The sequence below is a fragment of the Ranitomeya variabilis genome, chromosome 6 (assembly GCF_051348905.1).
Source record: "Ranitomeya variabilis isolate aRanVar5 chromosome 6, aRanVar5.hap1, whole genome shotgun sequence".
Taxonomy (NCBI): Eukaryota; Metazoa; Chordata; class Amphibia; order Anura; family Dendrobatidae; genus Ranitomeya; species Ranitomeya variabilis.
The window spans coordinates 59,544,696-59,567,956 of record NC_135237.1 but is presented as its reverse complement, the minus strand read 5'-3'; the positions used below and the strand labels follow the sequence as shown (position 1 = coordinate 59,567,956).

Sequence of the window (23,261 nt, the reverse complement as noted above, 5' to 3'; positions counted from 1 at the left end):
TAGGAGGTATGTGTGGGTAGGCTGTCTATAGGAGGAGGTATGTGTAGGTAGGCTGTCTATAGGAGGAGCTATGTGTAGGTAGGCTGTCTATAGGAGGAGCTATGTGTAGGTAGGCTGTCTATAGTAGGAGCTATGTGTAGGTAGGCTGTCTATAGTAGGAGGTATGTGTAGGTAGGCTGTCTATAGGAGGAGCTATGTGTAGGTAGGCTGTCTATAGTAGGAGGTATGTGTAGGTAGGCTGTCTATAGGAGGAGCTATGTGTAGGTAGGCTGTCTATAGGAGGAGCTATGTGTAGGTAGGCTGTCTATAGGAGGAGCTATGTGTAGGTAGGCTGTCTATAGGAGGAGCTATGTGTAGGTAGGCTGTCTATAGGAGGAGCTATGTGTAGGTAGGCTGTCTATAGGAGGAGCTATCTGCAGGTGGACTGTCTATAGCAGGAGCTATCTGCATGTAGGCTGTCTATAGGAGGAGCTATCTAGGTAGGCTGTCTATAGGAGGAGCTATCTGCAGGTGGACTGTCTATAGGAGGAGCTATCTGCATGTAGGCTGTCTATAGGAGGAGCTATCTAGGTAGGCTGTCTATAGGAGGAGGTATCTGCAGGTAGACTGTCTATAGGAGGAGCTATCTGCAGGTGGACTGTCTATAGAAGGAGCTGTCTGTAGGTAGGCTGTCTATAGGAGGAGCTATCTGCAGGTGGACTGTCTATAGGAGGATCTATCTAGATAGGCTGTCTATAGGAGCTATCTGCAGGTGGACTGTCTATAGGAGGATCTATCTAGATAGGCTGTCTGTAGGAGGAGCTGTCTGTACGTAGGCTGTCTATAGGAGCTATCTGCAGGTAGGCTGTCTGTAGGAGGAGGCATCTGCAGGTGGACTGTTTATAGGAGGAGCTGTCTGTAGGTAGGCTGTCTACAGGAGGAGCTATCTAGGTAGGCTGTCTATAGGACGTGCTGTCTATAGGAGGCGCTCTCTGTAGGCAGATTTTCTATAGGAGGTGCTGTCTGCAGTTGGGCTATTTCTCTGAATGTTATATGAGCCTGTGTCTTCTGCTGCATAAATTACAATTTCAGTTGTCTTGGTGCATGGACTGGACAGGAACAGCCAGATGTCCAGACGTGGCCCGAGGGCCGCACTTTGCCCAGGTCTGTATTAGTGTAAGTCCTTTGAAGGTGAACCTGCATTTTAATTATAACTTAGCCTACGAGTGCAAATTTGAGCATTTATATTAAATGATTTACTTTTTAGCAGCCAAAGACTAAGGTCACATCACATCTTTGATGTACACAAAGCTTGTAGTCCAGGAAAGCTCCTAACAAGCTTGTGTCCTTGAGGTTACATTGGTCTCCATTTGTAGGCCAGAAACGTGCTGTGAGCAGAGCCTTTTACTGTTCGGCTTTGTCATTTACTATGTTAACAAACATGTTGTATTGTATCCATTTCTGTTTAGTGGTAAGTCTTATGTTTTGTCTTTAATGTTTGATTTTCCTGTGTGTAGTGGTTCCTTCCCAAGTGTATCTGTGTGCTGTGGTAGCAATGGCTTCTTCCCATGGTCCGTTAAAAGTTTTTCACCCCACCACCTACAACGACTGTGTCTTCTTTTTTCCTCCCTACACTGTGCTTGTGCCTCCCAGGCCTACCTGGGACTGATGGAACTGACTGTTGCCCGAGGGAAATATGATGAATTCTGTATCCCAATGGTTATGGTTCCTGCCACTGTCTCCAACAATGTGCCGGGTTCAGATTTCAGCATTGGCGCAGATACTGCTCTGAACACTATAACCGATGTAAGTTTGATGACGCTCATTTGAGTGCACTTACCTAATCCACACACCACTATGATCCGATGCTCGTGGCTTTATTTATCAGAGCAAAGAATCCACATCTACGCACCACTGATCGGCCGTGTTCCTACAGATGGAGTAGACTTTAGTTTAGTTAGTAGGGCATTAGGGTGGTGATTGAACCCTTGTAACCTATTCTATATATTATAAATCTTCTTATACATTTACATGAGAATAGTCATGATACTGATAAATCTACATACACTAACGCAAGCTAGGGGAAGGAAATCGTAATTAAAAACCCCCAATATATCTTACAACCACTAGAATTCCACATTTAGAGAAATGATCACAGAATCTTCTGCCTGCTATACCATAGACTTCATTTGCAAAGATCAGCTTATTGGGCAGGAGAGCTGCTGTGCTTCAGAAGTGAAGCTAAACTACTGAATGAAGCAAGCTGATTTAAGGCGTCACTGGCATTTAATTTATTTTTTATTACATAAATTGGTAGCACACATGAAAATAAGAAACTTTCTAACAGATCTTATCAAACAAGTCTGCTTCTTTCTCCTCCTGGACTGATCATTCACTCTCAATTCAGGGGTAAAATCTGTCTTCAGAGATTACATATTTTCCCATTACTGAGATAAGAGATGATAGTTGGTGCTTTTAAAATTCTATGGAGAAGCGAAGAGCTGGAGGCCGACACAGACATTCTGCTGCAAGTTCTCCTGAAATGTCCATTACAGCTCTCCATAGAACATTATGAGCACCAACTGTCATCTCCTGTCTCAGTAATGGGAAAGTCTGTATTGACTGAAGACACATTGTAACCGAGTTTTGAGAGTTTTAAGGCTGAGGTCACACCACCGTATTTTCTCTCATCTGAGAGAATTGGGACAGTTATGCTAATAACACTAGGATCAGAGTGTGATCAAAGCGTGATCCAATTTTCTCGAATGAGGAGAAGATGGAAAAAAAAAATTCTCCATCTTCTCCATTCAGTCCGTGAAAATCAGATGTTGTCCAAGTGCAGTCTGACTTTTTGGACGGACCCATTGATTTGCATGGCCAAGTGACATTCGAATATCGGATGCAGATCGCACGTGTGATTTTTCTACTTGGACAGACTTGGTCTGAGGAAAAGATCCAACATTTCCACGGCCCCTTAGAATAACGTTGGTGCAAGTGCGATCCATCTGCAGAAGCCATAACAATGAATGATCAGTTCAGAAGGAGAAAGAAGTGGATTTCTCTAATGAGAAATATCAAACGACGGTTACTCTTTAAAGGGGTATTCCAATCTCCAAGATCCTATCCCAACATATAGTAGGTGTAATAATAATAATAGAAACAATAGTAGTAGAACGCCAAAGCACTCACCAGTCTCGCAGTTTAGAAATGCTTTATTGCTTCATACATAAATCATCTTCACGGCACACAGGGAGGACGGATAAAGTGCAGGAGTGCTACGGACAAGTCTTGTCCGTAGCACTCCTGCACTTTATCCGTCCTCCCTGTGTGCCGTGAAGATGATTTATGTATGAAGCAATAAAGCATTTCTAAACTGCGAGACTGGTGAGTGCTTTGGCGTTCTACTACTATTGTTTCTACGATGGATTGCTTGTTTCCACGCTAGCACCTCCAGTCTCTTGCCATATATTTTGGTATCTTCTGACACATTCCATATTGCTGTGCTTTTATGTCAAGTTGAGCTGTGCTGCTCCTGTTTCTGTTTATTCTCTTGTAATAATAATAATATTTGCAAATATCTCCATTTAGAAATGTAGCATAGTTCTTCTGATTCGCTATGTCGCTTACCCCTCGTGGAGGGCATCGCAGTAGCGTAGGTATCCGTGGTTACAACCATTAACAACTAAATCTTAATATATATATTGGTGGTCATAACCATGGTTACCTAAGCTACTGCAATGCCCCTGCACATGGGGTAAACGACACAGTGAATCAGGAGAACTATACTACATTTCTAATTATAGGTATTTGCTAATATTATTATTGTTACACCTACTCCATATTGGAATAGGATCTTGGACATGGGACTATTAAGCTTAATTCAGATATCTTTGAAACATGGTCCCAGTGCGGACCACGACGTACGGTCTTCCTGCGGGTCTCCTAAACCCGAACCTGACAGCCTCATAGATATATATAATGCTGTGAAGTCTGGGTCAGGAGACTCGGGGCCAGTGCGTGTATTGCAGTCCGTACTCGGACCCATGTACGTCGTCTGAATGAGGCTGTGCAGTGAAGACTCCAAGAACTCCTCCTATAATATGGCGGCCTCCATTGTGTATAAGTGATCGGCCCGTTTTCAAAAATCTTTATGGCTGATTTCCGAAAATAATATCTCAATTTGGAAATGTTGTTCTTTGCAAACTCTGATAAATAAATCCACAGGTTCCGACACATGCAGGTAAGTATTGCATGCTGCATGCTGCCGCTTACACTTTATTTAACCCACTCTGTTCCTCGCTGCTCATTGTCACATCATGGCTGCACGTGGCTTGTAGCGTCGGCTTAGTAGACATCTAGACGGCCGGCTCCTACGTAGTGTCTAGTTGCTGCAGCTTGCGATCAGTAGAGTCAGTGAATGCTGCCTGATGGCATTCTGATAACGGCATTCTGATAACGTTATCCTGTAAAACCTTTTGCCTTACAAAGGAAATGGATATAATGCTGTGACTGTAGTGAGTGAGCTGCTCATAATCACAGGATCAGTGCAGACGTTCCAGCTGCGACCTCTCCAGGATCCTCCATTACCGGTTCCCAGCTACGTCAGTAAGGCAGCTGTGCCGACAAGGTTACCATGAGTGATGAGCATCGGGGTCCGATCCTCTGCACAAATCCCTATAGTCCTAGTCCAGCCTGTTATTGAGACCTCTTTTTGGTCCTGGACCTGAATTGCTGTTTTTTTTCCAGCATATATTTACAAAAAGCCTTTAAAGGGAACCTGTCAGGAGCTGTAGACTAGAGACAGGTTCCCACATACAGTCATGGCCAAAAGTATTCACACCCCTGCAACTCTGTCAGATAATTCTCAGTTTTTTCCTGAAAATGATTGCAAACACAAATTCTTTGTTATTATTATCTTCATTTAATTTGTCTTAAATGAAAAATTACAGAAATAATTGTCCTAAAGCCAAATAGGATATAATTCCACACTAAACATAAAAAAGGGGTGGACAAACGTATTGGCACTGTTCGAAAAATCATGTGATGCTTCTCTAATTTGTGTAATTAACAGCACCTGTAACTTACCTGTGGCACCTAACAGGTGTTGGCAATAGCTAAATCACACTTGCAGCCAGTTGACATGGATTAAAGTTGACTCAACCTCTGTCCTGTGTCCTTGTGTGTACCACATTGAGAAAAGAAAGAAGACCAAAGAACTGTCTGAGGACTTGAGAAACCAAATTGTGAGGAAGCATGAGCAATCTCAAGGCTACAAGTCCATCTCCAAAGACCTGAATGTTCCTGTGTCTACCGTGCGCAGTGTCATGAAGAAGTTTAAAGCCCATGGCACTGTGGCTAACCTCCCTAGATGTGGACGGAAAAGAAAAATTGACAAGAGATTTCAACGCAAGATTGTGCAGATGTTGGATAAAGAACCTCGACTAACATCCAAACAAGTTCAAGCTGCCCTGCAGTCCGAGGGTACAACAGTGTCAACCCGTACTATCCGTCGGCATCTTAATGAAAAGGGACTGTATGGTAGGAGACCCAGGAAGACCCCACTTCTTACCCCAAGACATAAAAAGGCCAGGCTGGAGTTTGCCAAAACTTACCTGAAAAAGACTAAAAACTTTTTGGAAGAATGTTCTCTGGTCAGATGAGACAAAAGTAGAGCTTTTTGGGCAAAGGCATCAACATACAGTTTACAGGAGAAAAAAAGAGGCATTCAAAGAAAAGAACACGGTCCCTACAGTCAAACATGGCGGAGGTTCCCTGATGTTTTGGGGTTGCTTTGCTGCCTCTGGCACTGGACTGCTTGACCGTGTGCATGGCATTATGAAGTCTGAAGACTACCAACAAATTTTGCAGCATAATGTAGGGCCCAGTGTGAGAAAGCTGGGTCTCCCTCAGAGGTCATGAGTCTTCCAGCAGGACAATAACCAAAAACACACTTCAAAAAGCACTAGAAAATGGTTTGAGAGAAAGCACTGGAGACTTCTAAGGTGGCCAGCAATGAGTCCAGACCTGAATCCCATAGAACACCTGTGGAGAGATCTAAAAATGGCAGTTTGGAGAAGGCACCCTTCAAATATCAGGACCTGGAGCAGTTTGCCAAAGAAGAATGGTCTAAAATTCCAGCAGAGCATTGTAAGAAACTCATTGATGGTTACCGGAAGCGGTTGGTCGCAGTTATTTTGGCTAAAGGTTGTGCAACCAAGTATTAGGCTGAGGGTGCCAATACTTTTGTCTGGCCCATTTTTGGAGTTTTGTGTGAAATGATCAATGTTTTGCTTTTTGCTTCATTCTCTTTTGTGTTTTTTCATTTAAGACAAATTAAATGAAGATAATAATAACAAAGAATTTGTGTTTGCAATCATTTTCAGGAAGAAACTGAGTATTATCTGACAGAATTGCAGGGGTGTCAATACTTTTGGCCATGACTGTAGCTTCCTGGCTTCGTTTTAATACATCCGCCCCACAGTGCTTTATTCTTTCAACCTTTCATAGAATCTGTCAGGAGCCTTCGGGCCACAAACTAATCACATGGCTGGGTAGGATAGGGAAAGACCAGTTCACAGACACCTTTCTGGCCACAAATGGATATTCCATCGCTGAGACGATCAACTATGAAATGTTATGCAAATGAGGCTAAAGGTGCAGCGAGGGCGGGCCAATTCCCTGCTAGCGCATCAATCCCCCACATTACTCCTCGCTTACAATCATCTTACGGGTTGGATTAATGTCTGCCGTAGACTTGCAGCACTGATCCGAGGTCCGTCAGCCACATAAAGCGGGGAATAATCCAGGGATCGGCCACCCTCTGTGCAATCGCAGCCTCATTTACACAAAGATTGATTTGCTCAGCGATACAATATCTATTTGCAGCCATTAAGAAATATGAACTTGTCTTTTAGAAGCTCACTCAGCAATATAATTAGTTTGTGGCCATAAGGCTCCTGACAGATTCCCTTAAAGGCTGCAAAAATACAGAAGCATTAAGGGGTAGGTTTAGTAAAACGAAATAACTAGATGAAAAATAGTTTTTCTTGCCCCGTAGTAACCAATCACAGTGTCGTTTTCATTTTACAAGAGCAATTTAAAAATGAAAGCTGCACCGCGATTAGTTGTTATGGGCAGCTAAGATGGTGGGCCTCTGTTATCAAAGAATCGAAAAGAAAACCTGTCTTTGTTGTCCATAGCAGCCAATCACAGCGCAGCTTTAATTTTGTATTCTGCGTTTGAAAAACGAAAACTGCTCTGTGATTGGTTGCTACGGACAACAAAGACCGTTTTTCTTTTCAAATCTTTTGATAACTGAGGCCCACAACCTTTGTTGCCCACAGCAACCAATCACAGAGCAGCTTTCATTTTTCAAAAGCAGAATACAAAACAAAAGCTGCAATTTGATTGGTTGCTATGAGCAACAAAGACAGTTTTACATTTAGTTTGATAAATGTGGCCCTGGTGTAATATTTCCTAGCGTTAGCGCACAGGGCAATGTCTGGTACTCGTGCTCCTCTAGTGACTGCAGATCTAAGCTGACTCTCTTCCGACCCTGCGGTATACACACATAAAAAAATCCACCTGCATACATTGTCTGACAATGCAGTTCTATCCATGAAGAAGCATCTTTGGAGCCATCGTGATGTCAGATAAGATGCTCTTAGCCCTGAGTTTTTGATGTGCAGTCACAAACGCAGTGACAATCCATACCAGCCCATACAAACACTTTCTAACGCCGCCTGTGCTCTTACTTTCGCTACTTTACCCCTAACATATTTATATATGGATGCGAACGGCATTTATGCATAAATATATGGCTTATGGACGATACAAATAATGAAAAAAATGCTCCATAATGCGCTTTTCATGCTACTAAAATTCTTACTACATAAATAAAATCACTAATTTTTATTAAAAAATTTTTTTTTATTATTTTTAATGAGAAATATTAAAACGATCAAGATAAAATTAAAACAATCGATCTTTCACTTCGAGGATGAGTAAAGAGTTAAAATGAGATGATTAGAAAAGTAAAGAGGGGAGAAACGGTTAATGTGACAGGCGCTGGACAATAACGGAGCCATTTATCAAAAAAGAAAAAACATTTACAAGTTCCCTAATAAAACATTCTCAACTTAATAGGACAACACATAAGCTGCAATTAGGGCTGGTGCAAATCGATATGCAAGGCCCGATCCACGTCGTTAATCAATGGTCGATGGATCTGAACCCTGAAAGTGTCTGACGACATCCGCAGCGGCTCTTTTGATTTGCCGATCTGATGCGACGTCACATCCGCGTCACGCCACGTTAATGACGTAGCGCCAGCCCAGCTAATCAAAACCAGAGTCATGGATGCCATCAAGGCTCCTGGCCAGCAGATTACTGACATGTCCAGTGGACCGGGTCCTGCATGTCGGTTTGCATCCTCTCCACCGGCAATATATTCTCCTTGGTACTGGGCTTCATTTCTCCTCTGTTCCCCAACACATTACATCTGTTTGTGGGATCACTAAGTTGGTATATACCTCACTTAATGATTTTGGGTTGCGGTTGCCTTTGGGATGCCACATTCCCCGGGATCCCAACCACAGGTAAAAAGTGCGAAGGGGACACAGCCATGCAGCCTCTTCCTTCTCGGAAACAGTGGAGAGTGTGGACCTCCGGCGATCATCAAAGAGGTGTCTGCACGTTTTTACACTTGGAGGTCGTGCTATGGCTGTACAGGAGATTGTCCCTCAGTAAGTATATGTGTTTAGAAAGATCTGATGTATAGAATCCATATATAAACAGACTAAAAGCGCATTGGGGACATCGGAGTGCACTCAAAAGAAGCCGCCAAATTGTACTGACACAACTCCAGTGCACTTACAAGCCTGATTTGCACATGGCGTCTACAATAGGTTTTTCATGACTGGCACATGGAATCTCTGCGAGAAAGGTATAACTTTATAGGCAGACACGTGACTATACAGCAATACCTCCAATTCTATGTGTAAAGATATGTTGACAGGTTGCTAGCAAAATGCCATCACTCGCTAAGATGAGAAAAATCCCGTTAATCTAACTAGATCATCAAACCCGCAGAAGAGAGTAGCATATAACACAAGCATCTTTGAGTAATTGGGTACAAGAGTGGGCACTTAAAAGCCTCCCCTGATTCACCAAAGCTAGCGTTTTGCACTTTGAAGGTTACACTGGAGTTAGATGTGCCAAATCCATCAAGAGGAGTGCGCCTATTAATGAATTTGTTGCGTTTCTCATCTACCCCGAGTCAGTTTAAAAAATATACTCCAGTCATCGGTGCAGTCTTTTCATTCTATCAGGAACATTAGGGGGCCAACAGTTTGGACCCCATCAGTTAGGGTTATTACCACTTTAATAAGTTATACCCCATCAATAGGATAGGGGATAACTGGGGCTGCGACTGTTGGGACCCTCCAACAATCAGCAACTGTAATACCGTACATTACTGCCATAATTTATTGGCCACGCATCCTCCCTGCTGAGCCGGACTGGCATGAATATGGCAAAAGTCTCAATAATTTGGCTACAGTTCATAAAGCTTTGAGCCAGAATTCTATCAAAAACTGACATTATATTGGGCAATATTGTGTGCTCATATCGTGCCGGCATTGCATAATAATAATGGACACACAGTAGAGAGAAAGCGAAGTGCCAAGTGTCACCGTGCCAAGATGCAATCATTCCAGCGGTATGAGTTGTGGATGATGCATAGACCTTCTCTTCAGTCTTTAGAAACAGACCATGTTAACCCTTTACTCTTGCCCTCTGTTGCTGCCCATAATTAATCAATTTTAATATCCCTACTGTCTAAAAACTAACATCGCTTCTCCACTTCTGCTGATCTCTATGTTTAAAACATTGATCTTCTCAGGCTTTAACTTTTTTTTTTCTGCTCTGCATGGGGGAGTCTTCCAAATTTATTTCGGAACTTAATTGCGCCAATGCAACCCCAGTGCACTTATTTTTTCTGTATTTATTTATTTTCTTACTTTTTCCATCATTTGGACACTGCCGTAATACCAAACTTTATCAAATCATTAACAATAATAGAGTCAAGTTCTAAAGCATCATCTACAGTCCTGATGATAGCGAAAAGGGGAACCAAGCCAAACCTCCCACCACACAGAAGGAGCCACTAACGCACGACGTACATTAACCACCCACTAAACACATATCTGCCACCGCAGGCTTTTGAGAGTATGCAGCAGTTAGCGGAGGCTCGGGGCACTTATGGAGAGTTTTGCATCCCTATGTGCATAGTGCCTGCCACCATTAGCAACAATGTCCCTGGCACTGACTTAAGTCTTGGCGCTGACACTGCACTCAATGCCATTATGGAGGTAAGATATCTTGCTTTTTCAGAGTGTCGATCGCTTTAAGATGGTGTCTTGCTGAACTAATTTCTGTTTCTGAAAAATTATATTTTTCTGCAGGTTCACTAAGTGAGATGTTTTTATAGCATTGTGTAAAACAGTCACTCTAATATTTTTTTTTTTTTCGTATTCCCTAAATATTGGAGAAATGTTGTAATTGCTTGTGTGATTGGCTGCTGCTCAGTACCAAGCTTGGTCACAAATTAACCAGTCAGCAGGGGAGGAGATTGCAGCACACAGCGACTGTCTCGTCAGTTTGACAGATCAACTCGACTGATGTTTATGGAATACTCTTGCCAGAAAAATGACCTACTGTTTAAAAGGAACCTGTTATGTCCCAAAACTCTATTAACATGCAGTTATTGAGTTAATCAGCATGTTAATCATCCCCATACAATACCATCCGGGCACTCTACTGAAAGTGTGGCTACCGGGAGAAAATTAACTTTATTTCTGTTTGGAACTGCCGGCCTTCAGTGCTTTCAGTCATAGAGGTGTGCCCAGATTGGCTACAATCGCTGCTTAGTAAACAGTGAGCAGCACTTTGATTGACAGCTCGTTCTGTGGCACATCTTTGCAGATTGAGCTGTCAAACTACTGGGGCACGCTTATAGCCTGTGCTCATAATGCTGTGAGCAGTGACTGTAACTGTTCCATGCACGCTTCTTTAACTGAAAGCTGGCGGCTATGAGGAGGAATAAAGTTCATTTTCTCCCATTAGCTGCATTTTCAGTATGTCAGCAGCATTGTAACCTGTGTCTCTAGAGTAATATAGTTTGGAGATATTATAGCTACTCTTCAAATTAAGTTTTTGTGTCAAAGGTATTTTTTTTTTAAAACTTTTTGATAACTTTTTTCATGTTTTATTTCACAATTAGTATAAAAAAATAAAAATCTTGTACTTGTCACACTGGCCACTTTTGGTTAAGCTAGACTCAATTCCTATAGCAACAATAGACTGACACCCTATCTTTTGTAGTGAAGCATCTAATAAGCATCTGCAGTGGTCATTGTGAAGTGAGGGAGAGCAGGGTAAGCTGTGACTATTGTGAATGTTGGATCCTGAGCTACTGTGTAGTGTAATCAAGACTGTGATGATAATGAGGCTTCTGAAGGGTCTTCATTAAGAACAGGATGAGTAAGTCTAAAATAGCCCTAGTGGCAAGATTTCAATTTTTTTTTTTTAATACAAATTGTGACATGAAAAATTGCCAAACGAAAAGGTCTCTATATTCTCTGCAAAGGACCTATAGAAAAACGGCACTGTGCAGCGAAAAACCAAGGGTCAAGTGAGTGGGGCTGAGTTGCACACTGGTTGTGGCACTCACTGTACATGGAAAAATGCAGAAGATGCCATGGGGGTCCGCACAGCACCATGACTCTTGTTTTAGCAATCATTGGGGTCGCAATTGAATAGTGTAACAGTACATCATAGTACAGTAGTGATGTGATGGCACTTGGCTGATTAACTCTTTAGCCTTGAGCCACTTTTGATAATTGGTGCAAATAATCACAACCAAAGTCTCAAAAGTTGGTATTGGTCCCTTATTAAACAGCCATATAATACATTTTCTTTCCAGTATATTATTATTACATTTACAATTATATGGAAATACTGCAAGCATCGCTGCTCTGGAGCATCACAAATAAATCATTGTGACTTGCTAATTATCAGCAGTGACATCACTGTGACTTAGCAATGGCATCATGTGTATTTGCTAATTAACAGTGATATTATAATAATTACTAGCACTTAAATCATAGTGACTTGCTAATTATCAGCAGTGATTTCACTGTGATATGTAAATTATGAGCAGTGACATCCTTTTGACTCACTATTTATCCGCAGTGTCATCACTGTGATTTATCAGCAGTGACATCACTGGCACTTGCTAACTATCGGCAGTGACATCACTGTATTGCTAATTATCGGCAGTGACATCATTGTTGCTTGCTAATTATTATCACTAGTGATGTCACTGTGACTTGAAAATTATGAGCAGTGACATCACTTTGACTTATTAATTTTCAGCAGTGACATCACTGTCGCTTGCTAATTATCATCAGTGACATCACTGTAACTTGCTAATTATCATCCATTACAGCGTGGCCTTCCATCCTGTACAACTTCAGAATTCACAATATGAAGAAGACAGCCGTATAAGTGCTATCATTTCTGGTCTGCAAGCCACTGTGTACTCGTGTAAGATAAGATGATGAAAGAGTGCGAAACGAGAGTATTGCAGGAAAGCGATAAGTGCAGGATGGTATAACAATGACTCAGACCATTTGTGTCTTCCTGCTCCGCATTATATCGCAGATGTTCACTATGTGTCACTGAAGCATTTAGACTCCATTCATGGTTCTGTACTTAGATGAAATTGCATGTCGTTTCATCAGATACTCGAGTGATGTTTCCATTGGATTTCACGCAGGTTCATGCTGTATTTGCAGTGCTTACTACTCACCACATGATCTCTGGGTATCCAGAACCAGATCATTAGTATATGCAAAATACTACAGATGTGTCCTTCCTTAAAGGGGTTAACCGATAAGAAGTTATCACTTATGCACAGGATCGATCTGCGGATGTCTGAGACTTTATCACTTGATCGCCAGAACAAGAACTTCTGCTCTGGTGTGAATGGGCAGCAGTACACATGCTCTCTGTGGCACTGCAGGGGATGACCCAGTTCAGTGAGCGGGTGATAACTTCTTATTACTGGAATACTCCTTGAAATGGATTTTTGGCTAAAGATATCCCGAGATGAATGGTGTGAGATAAAGAGCTTTGGAAAAAAAAATAATTGCCATATTCTGTTGGAAGTTGCTTATGCTATAAGTGCCCGTGTAAGGAATGAGAACTTGATGGAAGCGAACGCTGAAGCAAGCTTGTTTTGGCATGTTTTATTCCCATAGAAATGAATGGGATCTGTAGATAGTTTAGATTTTTTTTAAGAAATCGCATATCAGAATGTGAAGCCCTAAATAGGTGCTGATGTGATGAATGAGACCTAATTAATTGCCAAAAATGAAAATATAATAATATCTCAGAGATTCGAGCAAATCTCACGTTATTGGGTTTTACATGTGAAATTATGATGTACTTTTGCTCCATGCAATTTGATTAGACCTGTGATCGCATCAAACAATCCGCCAGCGGAACCAAAAGGCGCGTCTTCATCATTGAAACAATGGGAGGATACTGCGGCTACCTGGCCAACATGGGGGGTCTCGCTGCCGGTGCGGATGCAGCCTACATCTTTGAGGAGCAATTTGACATTCGTGAACTTCAGGTAATTACAATTAAAATTGTAGGTGAAGGCAGTAGTATCGTGTTGGTTCAACAGGCCGGGCTCATTCATTTCATAATATATCCTTATGAGGCACAGAGCGCCATTTTTTTCTCATGCAGAGCTCGACATTCCCTAGGCCTCGATTTATTAAGACAGGCATTTTGTACACCAGTTTTAATGTGGTGGGGCATGCAGGAAAAAGATGCTCAAGAAACCACTTAAAGGGAACCTGTCACCCCCAAAATCGAAGGTGAGCTAAGCCCACCGGCATTAGGGGCTTATCTGCAGCATTCTGTAATGATGTAGATAAGCCCCCGATGTATCCTGAAAGAGGAGAAAAAGAGGTTAGATTATACTCACCTGGGCGGGCAGTCCGAATCAATGGTCCGGGGCCTCCCATCTTCTTACGATCATGTCCTCTTCTTGTCTTCACGGTGCCGCTCCGGCGCAGGCGTACTTTGTCTGTCCTGTTGAGGGCAGAGCAAATTACTGCAGTGCGCAGGTGCCGGGCCTCTCTGACCTTTCCCAGCGCCTGCGTATTGCCTCAACAGGGCAGACAAAGTACGCCTGCGCCGGAGCGTGAAGACAAGAAGAGGACGTCATCGTAAGAAGATAGGAGGCCCCGGACCGCGACGCCCATCAGACCGGACCGCCCGCGTAGGTGAGTATAATCTAACCTTTTTCTCATCTTTCAGGATACATCGGGGGCTTATCTACAGCATTCCAGAATGACAGAATCATGTCCTCAACCCATCTGATAAAATAAAGATAATGTAGCCAACCCCGTAAACTCACTCTGCAGCCAGCAATAGACAGTGTAATACAGCGGCAATAGGAGAGAAACGCTGCAACATTTTTAACGAAACCCAATTGCAAAAATGTGTTTCAGCCCCATTTGCATGCATTAAGGTAAGAAAAAAAAAAATGTCCACAAAAGGTGAACAATCCCTTTAAGGAATTCAGGGCATCTTATCAGTAGTTTGCTCCTCACCAAAAACGTTACTCCAGTTGGAGATGGGAGTAACATTTCTGGAGTAAGAAATGCAGCCACTTTCCATGAATTTGAGAAGTCTGTGTAGCCGCTCCATGTCTGCTTTGACTCTTTCTTACCTCCACATACGGCTCTGGCAAAAATTAACCACCACATCAAATCCCTGTCATGGGCAGCCCAATCTCCAGACCTGAACCCCATTGAAAACCTCTGGAATGTAATCAAGAGGATGATGGATAATCACAAGCCATCACACAAAGAAGAACTGCTTACATTATTGTGCCAGAAGCAGAGTGAAAGACTGGTGGAAAGCATGCCAAGACGCATGAAAGCTGTGATTAAAAATCATGGTTATTCCACAAAATATTGATTCCTTAACTCTTACTGAGTTAAAACATTAGTATTGTTGTTTCTAAATGATTATGAACTTGTTTTTTTTTTTGCACCATTTGAGGTCTGAAAACAGTGCATTTTTTTTTTGTTATTTTGACCATTTCTCATGTTCAGAAAATAAATCCAAAATTTATTGCTTGGAAATTTGGAGACATGCTGTCAGAAGTTTTTAGAGTAAAAGAACAATTTACATTTTACTCACAAATATACCTACAAAGAGAAAAATCAGACAAACTGAACATTTTGCAGTGGTCTTAATTTTTGCCAGAGCTGTATATTGGTGTGGTTGCATAAACATAACTTGAAAATGGCAAAAAATGGCGACATTTTTGAGCAACTCTGCTTTGTGAAAATGTTGCAACAGTTCAAAGCGGTTGATGACACCTTTTCTGACAAAGACTTTCACATATGGGCCCCACAGAGTTACATGATAAGCGCTTGTAGCCACCACTAGGGGGAGCTCAGGAGCTATTTGGTGACAGTAAGATATATAGGAGGCACCTAATGTAATAGTGACTGCAGGCGTCCAGGGCGTTCGCACTAAAGTGGGTGCAAGTTTGGATTGCTCTAGGTCTGGTTTGGAAGGTGCTTGAGAAGTGGTATTCCGTATATTTCTGTATTTTCTGAAGGCCCCCCCACCACCACTTTCCTCTAGAAATGGGAAGTCCACCAATGCTGCATTCTGGCTGGTGTCCATCCAGCAGTGAGTGGAGAGTTGGCTGCGTAGATGGTTCTCTCTCCACTGAGTCCTATGGGACTAATAAATACAGCCGGGCAGATCTGTAAATGCTTCTCATACTTCTAAGATGTTTTCAAACACATGAAATGCCCCCTGCACATCTAAACCGAGGCATTGGAACATGCTCTCTAATAAACCAGGGTCAATGATCCTCAGATTAACATAAAAGGGCCAAGTTTGCAGAGGAGGAACATGAATTTCCTGGCACTCAATGCAAAATCTGTGGCAGAAAGGCCTTGAAAACCACAACTGCTACTCTTCATCCCTATATGTCTGTGCTCATGGAAAATGAGCGTTGTTATATTCAGAACTAGTGACATTAGCAACAGATGGAAAGTGAGACCAACTTGAAATAACCAAAATCATATTTATTTCCATTTTATGTATATGTTAAAATTATAAATAATAATGATTATTATCTCATTTCCTATAGGCAAACGTGGAGCATTTAACAGAGAAGATGAAGACCAGTATCCAGAGAGGCCTTGTCCTGAGGTACAGACATGACAGTATTATTTTATATACCTATATAGCACCAATATATTCCACAGCGCTGTACAAGACGACGTGGGCAGCACATACAAATTCCACGCAGAAGCACTTGCCTTTGGTCAAATTTGTACCCAGGGCCTCAGATACAAGGCAAAAGTGCAAACCACTGAGCCACCAATGACAGGACACTCTGTGACCTACACCCTTGTGTTACCTTTGGAGGGTATTTTTCTGTGTTTCTTAAGGCCTCGTCACACACAGCGACGCTGCAGCGATACAGACAACGATGCTGATCGCTGCAGCGTCGCTGTTTTGTCGCTGTGTGGTCGCTGGGGAGCTGTCACACAGACCACTCTCCAGCGACCAACGATCAGGGGAACGACTTCGGCATCGTTGAAACTGTCTTCAACGATGCCGAAGTCCCCCTGCAGCACCCGGGTAAACATCGGGTTACTAAGCGCAGGGCCGCGCTTAGTAACCCGATGTTTACCCTGGTTACCAAAAAAAACAAACAGTACATACTCACCATCTGATGTCCGTCAGGTCCCTTGCCGTCTGCTTCCTGCTCTGACTGAGTGCCGCCGTACAGTGAGAGCACAGCACAGCGGTGACGTCACCGCTGCGCTCTGCTCTCACTGTACGGCGGCACTCAGTCAGAGCAGGAAGCAGACGGCAAGGGACCTGACGGACATCAGATGGTGAGTATGTACTGTTTGTTTTTTTTTACATTTACGCTGGTAACCAGGGTAAACATCGGGTTACTAAGCACGGCCCTGCGCTTAGTAACCCGATGTTTACCCTGGTTACCAGTGAAGACATCGCTGGATCGGTGTCACACACACCGATTCAGCGATGTCAGCGGGGCCTCAACGACCAAAAAAAGGTCCAGGCCATTCCGACACGACCAGCGATCTCGCAGCAGGGGCCTGATCGCTGGTACGTGTCAAACATAGCGAGATCGCTACTGAGGTCGCTGTTGCGTCACAAAACTTGTGACTCAGCAGCGATCTCGCTATGGGAGACGGGGCCTTTAGACTTGGTTCAAATTGGCATTATAGACTTTAAGTGAATGCAGTCAACTTGACAGAAAGAGTATTATAGCCTGCAGTGTTCAAAATAACAGACGTCTGATGAAAACCTGAAAATCCTCATTAAAGGGAACCTGTCACCCCCAAAATCGAAGGTGAGCTAAGCCCACCAGCATCAGGGTCTTATCTACAGCATTCTGTAATGCAGTAGATAAGCCCCCGATGTATCCTAAAAGATGAGAAAAAAAAGAGGTTACATTATACTCACCTGGGTGGGCGGTCCAATCCGATGGGTGTCGCGGTCCGGTGCCTCCCATCTTCATCAGATGACGTCCTCTTCTTGTCTTCACGCTGCGGCTCCGGCGTACTTTATCTGTCCTGTTGAGGGCAGAGCAAAGTACTGCAGTGTGCAGGTGCTGGGCCTCTCTGACCTTTCCCGGTGCCTGCGTACTGCAGTACTTTGCTCTGCCCTCAACAGGACAGATAAAGTACGCCTGCGCCGGAGCATGACTACAAGAAGAGGACATCATCGTAAGAAGATGGGATGCCCCGGACCGGACCGCGACGCCCATCGTATTAGGACAGCCCAATATGAGTCTAAGGCTACATTCACACGCTCAGTATTTGGTCAGTATTTTACATCAGTATTTGTAAGCCAAAACAAGGAGAGGGTGATAAATGCAGAAATATGTTTCTATTATACTCTTCCTCTGATTGTTCCACTCCTGGTTTTGGCTTAGAAATACGGAGGTAAAATACTGACCAAATACTGCTAGTGTGACCGTAGACAGAAGGTGAGAGATATGGTTTTTTATTTTTGTTTTATTACAGGAGACGAGGGCTTCAGTAGAATAGCCGTTACGTGAGTATAGCTGTGTTTATTATTTAAAAATAACAATGGAAAAGTGTGTTTTGTTTTTATTTCCAATAAAGGACTTTATTCTGGCTGTGGTTTTATTTTTCATACAACTATAGGATTAGGAATGGATAGGTGTCTTATACAGTGCCTTGCGAAAGTATTCGGCCCCCTGGAACTTTTCAACCTTTTCCCACATATCATGCTTCAAACGTAAAGATACCAAATGTAAATTTTTGGTGAAGAATCCACTTGTTGTTGATTCTTCACCAAAAATTTACATTTGGTATCTTTATGTTTGAAGCGTGATATGTGGGAAAAGGTTGAAAATTTCCAGGGGGCTGAATACTTTCGCAAGGCACTGTAGATGACTCTCCATCACTAATCCGTGGGCTTGATGTCACCAGACATTACAAAGGTGCCATCAACCCCACAAATATTACCCAAAATGCCACCGCTATTGGCGCATTTAATAGATGTGCCTTTTCTGAGCATTTGTGGGCTGCTATTTTTAGGTATGGGGGGGTTAATATCCATGGCGTTTTACCAGCCTGAGAGTACCAGCCCCCAGCTGTCCGCTTCAGCAGCGCTGGTTGTCAGAAATGGGGGGTCCTAACACAGTTTTTTTTTTTTTTTTTTTTTTACATTATTTAAATTAAAAAAAAAAGGAGGGGACCCCTCTATTCTTGATAGCCAACCTTGCTGAAGCTGACAGCGGAGGGTTGCAGCACATAACCAGCCAAGCAAAAATGACAGCTATCAAAAATATAGGGGAACAGACGCCATTTTTTTTTTGCTGATCGCTGCGCCAGCAGGGAACACTGATGAGAGCGGCCTTCAGCACCCAGCGCCATGGAACAACGCAAACAGTACCGTGCTTCCCGGGCTCCGGTACATGTGGTACTGATGTGGCACATGGTTGCCACACATATGCCACAAGTATTACGCACATGTATACGCAGACTAAGGTATCTCCGTTACTGTTTTTTCCAGTACGGAAATATCAGGACGTGTGAAAGAGGCCTAAGAGATAGCAGAACACTGAGGTCCAGAGAGTAGAGAGTGAGTATAGCATCTAGTCCTCAGGGAGGGCCAAAAAGGCAGACTGTAGATAGGGAGGAAAGTACATATAAAAAATACGCACAGCTTGTATTCCTCTCATGCACAATTTTTATATCTAAAACCTTCTATTTTATTTATCTATCAAGGAATGAAAACTGCAATGACAATTACACAACAGATTTTATTTATCAGCTTTACTCCGAGGAAGGAAAAGGAGTGTTTGACTGCAGAAAAAATGTTCTAGGCCACATGCAACAGGTAATGTATGGACAGGTGCATGCTGAGTGTTCAATACATAGAAAGGGTTCAATGGGGGTTTCTAATATATAAAAAATATATAAAAAAATTAGCTGGTTCAGGGCAAGAAGAGTGCGACAAAAAACAAAATACACTACTCGCCTGAAGGATCCCACATTCCAGCGCTGCCACTCTGCACATGTCTTTGCTGCAAGTGCTGCATCAAGGACATCTTCGAATACACATTACTGATGAAAACAGCCAAAGAGAATCTGTCACCAGGTTTTTGCCAACTCATCTGAGGCGAGCATGATGTAGGGACAGAGAACCTGATTCCAGTGATGTATCACTGAGTTTACTGAGTACAGCAGTTGTGATTAAATCCGTTTTCTCTGCTGAATATGTAGCGGTGCCCTGAATGCAGAGATCTGTATAACCCCACTGATTGTAATATACAGTGTACACTACACTCACTGGCCACTTTATTAGGTACACCTGTCCAACTTCTTGTTAACACTTAATTTCTAATCAGCCAATCACATGGCGGCAACTCAGTGCATTTAGGCATGTAGACATGGTCAAGACAATCTCCTGCAGTTCAAACCGAGCATCAGTATGGGGAAGAAAGGTGATTTGAGTGCCTTTGAACGTGGCATGGTTGTTGGTGCCAGAAGGGCTGGTCTGAGTATTTCAGAAACTGCTGATCTACTGGGATTTTCACGCACAACCATCTCTAGGGTTTACAGAGAATGGTCCGAAAAAGAAAAAAAATCCAGTGAGCGGCAGTTCTGTGGGCGGAAATGCCTTGTTGATGCCAGAGGTCAGAGTAGAATGGGCAGACTGGTTCGAGCTGATAGAAAGGCAACAGTGACTCAAATCGCCACCTGTTACAACCAAGGTAGGCCTAAGAGCATCTCTGAACGCACAGTGCGTCGAACTTTGAGGCAGATGGGCTACAGCAGCAGAAGACCACACCGGGTACCACTCCTTTCAGCTAAGAACAGGAAACTGAGGCTACAATTTGTACAAGCTCATCGAAATTGGACAGTAGAAGATTGGAAAAACGTTGCTTGGTCTGATGAGTCTCGATTTCTGCTGCGACATTCGGATGGTAGGGTCAGAATTTGGCGTAAACAACATGAAAGCATGGATCCATCCTGCCTTGTATGGAGCATCTTTGGGATGTGCAGCCGACAAATCTGCGGCAACTGTGTGATGCCATCATGTCAATATGGACCAAAATCTCTGAGGAATGCTTCCAGCACCTTGTTGAATCTATGCCACGAAGAATTGAGGCAGTTCTGAAGGCAAAAGGGGGTCCAACCCGTTACTAGCATGGTGTACCTAATAAAGTGGCCGGTGAGTGTATAAGCTGCCAATGAAAAAAAGATCCTGCTCAACTTCATAGTGATATATATCATATAGTTAAGAGCACGGAGGACTTCTATGCCTGGAGACAATCAGTTGCAGGAAAAGGTAGAAACTCCAGCTTAAGGAACTTTTTTTTTTAAATATATTTTCTTTATTACTAAATAATACTAGTAATAAAGTGGAAAACAAAATGCTCTTGATCTTTGCTATACCTTCTCAATGGATCCTGTAGCCAGGCTATGATTTAGGCATTAAGTATTTTTTTTTACTTAATTACTATTATTCACTAATAAAGGAGATATATATAGATAGATAGATAGATAGATAGATAGATAGATAGATAGATAGATACACATACATACACATTTTTGAATGTGGATTTTCTACTTTTTCCTGCTACACTGTACTGTATATTGACTGAAGGCTCCTAATGAGTGGTGGAGGCGTTATAGGAGCAGACGAAACAGAGTCCTGTAGTGATAATCTCCTACTGATAAAACACTATTATTGAAACAACAGCACACAGCCTAGTAAGTGACACATCACTGAAGTCAGGGTCTCAGCTCCTACATTATGCTACTCACAGATTACATAGCAAAAACCTAATGACTGATTTCTTTTAAAGGGTTTGTTTGGTCTTGTGATAAAAGTCTGCAGTCACCCTATGTGACTGCAGACTTCCGAATCCTGACAGTGTGTTCTACCTCCTGTTAGGATTTTCCAGTGTTGAGGCTGAGAGCAGGCGGTGATATGACCATAAGCATGTGATTGGCATACATCCAGTCACATTCCATCCAGACATGCGTAGCCTCAATCAATGCCAGTGAAATGAGCGAGGCCAAGGTCTAGTTGGCACATGACCAAATTGCATACTTGCAGTAACATGATCGCCCACTCTCACCAGCGACACTGGATAATCCTGACAGCATGTGGTGTACGCGCTGTAAGGATTCAGGAGTCTGCAGTCACCTCCTCTTTAAACCTACCTCATTGGAAGAAGGTATTTATATCAGGCTTCAAAGCAATAAGGTGATCTATTTGATTTGATAAACAATATGAATGAGAAATAGTGAGTTTCACTCAGTCATGTAATATAACCTAGAAGGGATGACTATTCCTGTGTTGGAGCAGCACTATCACCCCACTCCCATCTTCTTTGGTCTATGGAAGAGTAGTTTGACGTGAATCATAGATGTATGTGTATAAATATAGAGAGGACCATACTTTCCCCCTTAGAATGAGTTAGGAGTCACACGTTATTGAACAGTGACCATAGACCGGTACAGATCTAACAATTTACCATCTTGAACGTATCTTCTTACAGGGTGGCGCGCCTTCACCATTTGATAGAAATTTTGGCACAAAAATCTCAGCAAAAGCTGTTCAGTGGATCTCCAGGAAACTGAAGGAAACCTACAGAAAGGGTAACCGATGACTAACACTGAATATGTCTATGCATAAAGGTGGGAAGGGGATAACACAAAGGAGAGGAGGATCAGGCAGGAGCTCCTGTATAGACGCTGCGGCACACAAGACTAGAGGGGATTGTGCTTAGCAGTCACCCATTATCTGCTCTTTTGATCACTGGTCTCGCGTGACTCGCTTGCCATGGAAATTCCTCCAAGGCACATAAGGCCTCTTTCACACTTCCGTCTTTTTCCTCCTGTCGAAATCCGTCAAGTTTTGAAAAAACAGGATCCTGCAAACTTGTATGCAGGATCCTGTTTTTTCCCATTGACTTGTATTCGCGACGTATGGGCACACATTATGTCCGTCGTGCACTGGATCCATCGGAAAATAGCAGTCCGTCGTGCGGAGAAAACGTTCAGAGGAATGTTTTTCCTGCACGTCGGAAAATCGCTCAGCGACGGGTCCTGCGCTGTCCGTTGTTGGCTATAATGGAAGCTTATGGACGCAGAATCCGTCGCTGACCGTCAAACACAAGAATCCAGCAACTTATCCCGTTTTTTCATTCTGAGCATGCCCGGAACCATTTTCCAAGTCAGGAAAATTCTCTCTCTCACTCATTTTATACCTTAAAATTCAGGCTGCAACTCATTCAACGCATCCGTCATAACACTGGATGCATTACACACGTTTTTCACTACTTTCACAACATCCGTCGATACATCACTTCACTGCATTAGGCCGTACCCCGAACGACAGAAGTGTGAAAGAGGCCTAATCTGCAATATGGATACATTACTTTACAGATACAAAATGGTCTTGTGGCAGCAAGTTGCAGAGATGTTTTGGCCACTTGACTTGTCTGTACCTGGGGCTACATGGCTACTCTGGCTTTTCAATTTGTGTCATGGCCAAAGATCATTGCTACATTGCAGCGTGATGCAGTCACATTGCGACCCTTAGGCTGCCGCAGGCAAGCAAGTCACAAAGTTTGATCTAGTCAGTTT

At 42.9% G+C, this 23,261-nt stretch overlaps 1 protein-coding gene across 3 annotated transcripts in view; it reads left to right on the top strand.

The window, feature by feature from the left end:
- PFKP (phosphofructokinase, platelet) overlaps positions 1-23,261 on the top strand; it is a 92,742-nt gene that overhangs the window by 64,551 nt on the left and 4,930 nt on the right. The window contains exons 16-21 of one of the 3 annotated variants that reach the window (XM_077268539.1): positions 1,633-1,785; positions 10,197-10,349; positions 13,514-13,678; positions 16,235-16,296; positions 19,386-19,497; positions 22,172-22,271. In XM_077268539.1, the coding sequence (XP_077124654.1) occupies positions 1,633-1,785; positions 10,197-10,349; positions 13,514-13,678; positions 16,235-16,296; positions 19,386-19,497; positions 22,172-22,271 (745 nt within the window). The remainder of the gene's footprint in view (positions 1-1,632; positions 1,786-10,196; positions 10,350-13,513; positions 13,679-16,234; positions 16,297-19,385; positions 19,498-22,171; positions 22,272-23,261) is intronic. The other 2 variants (XM_077268538.1, XM_077268537.1) reach the window with 2 other exon arrangements.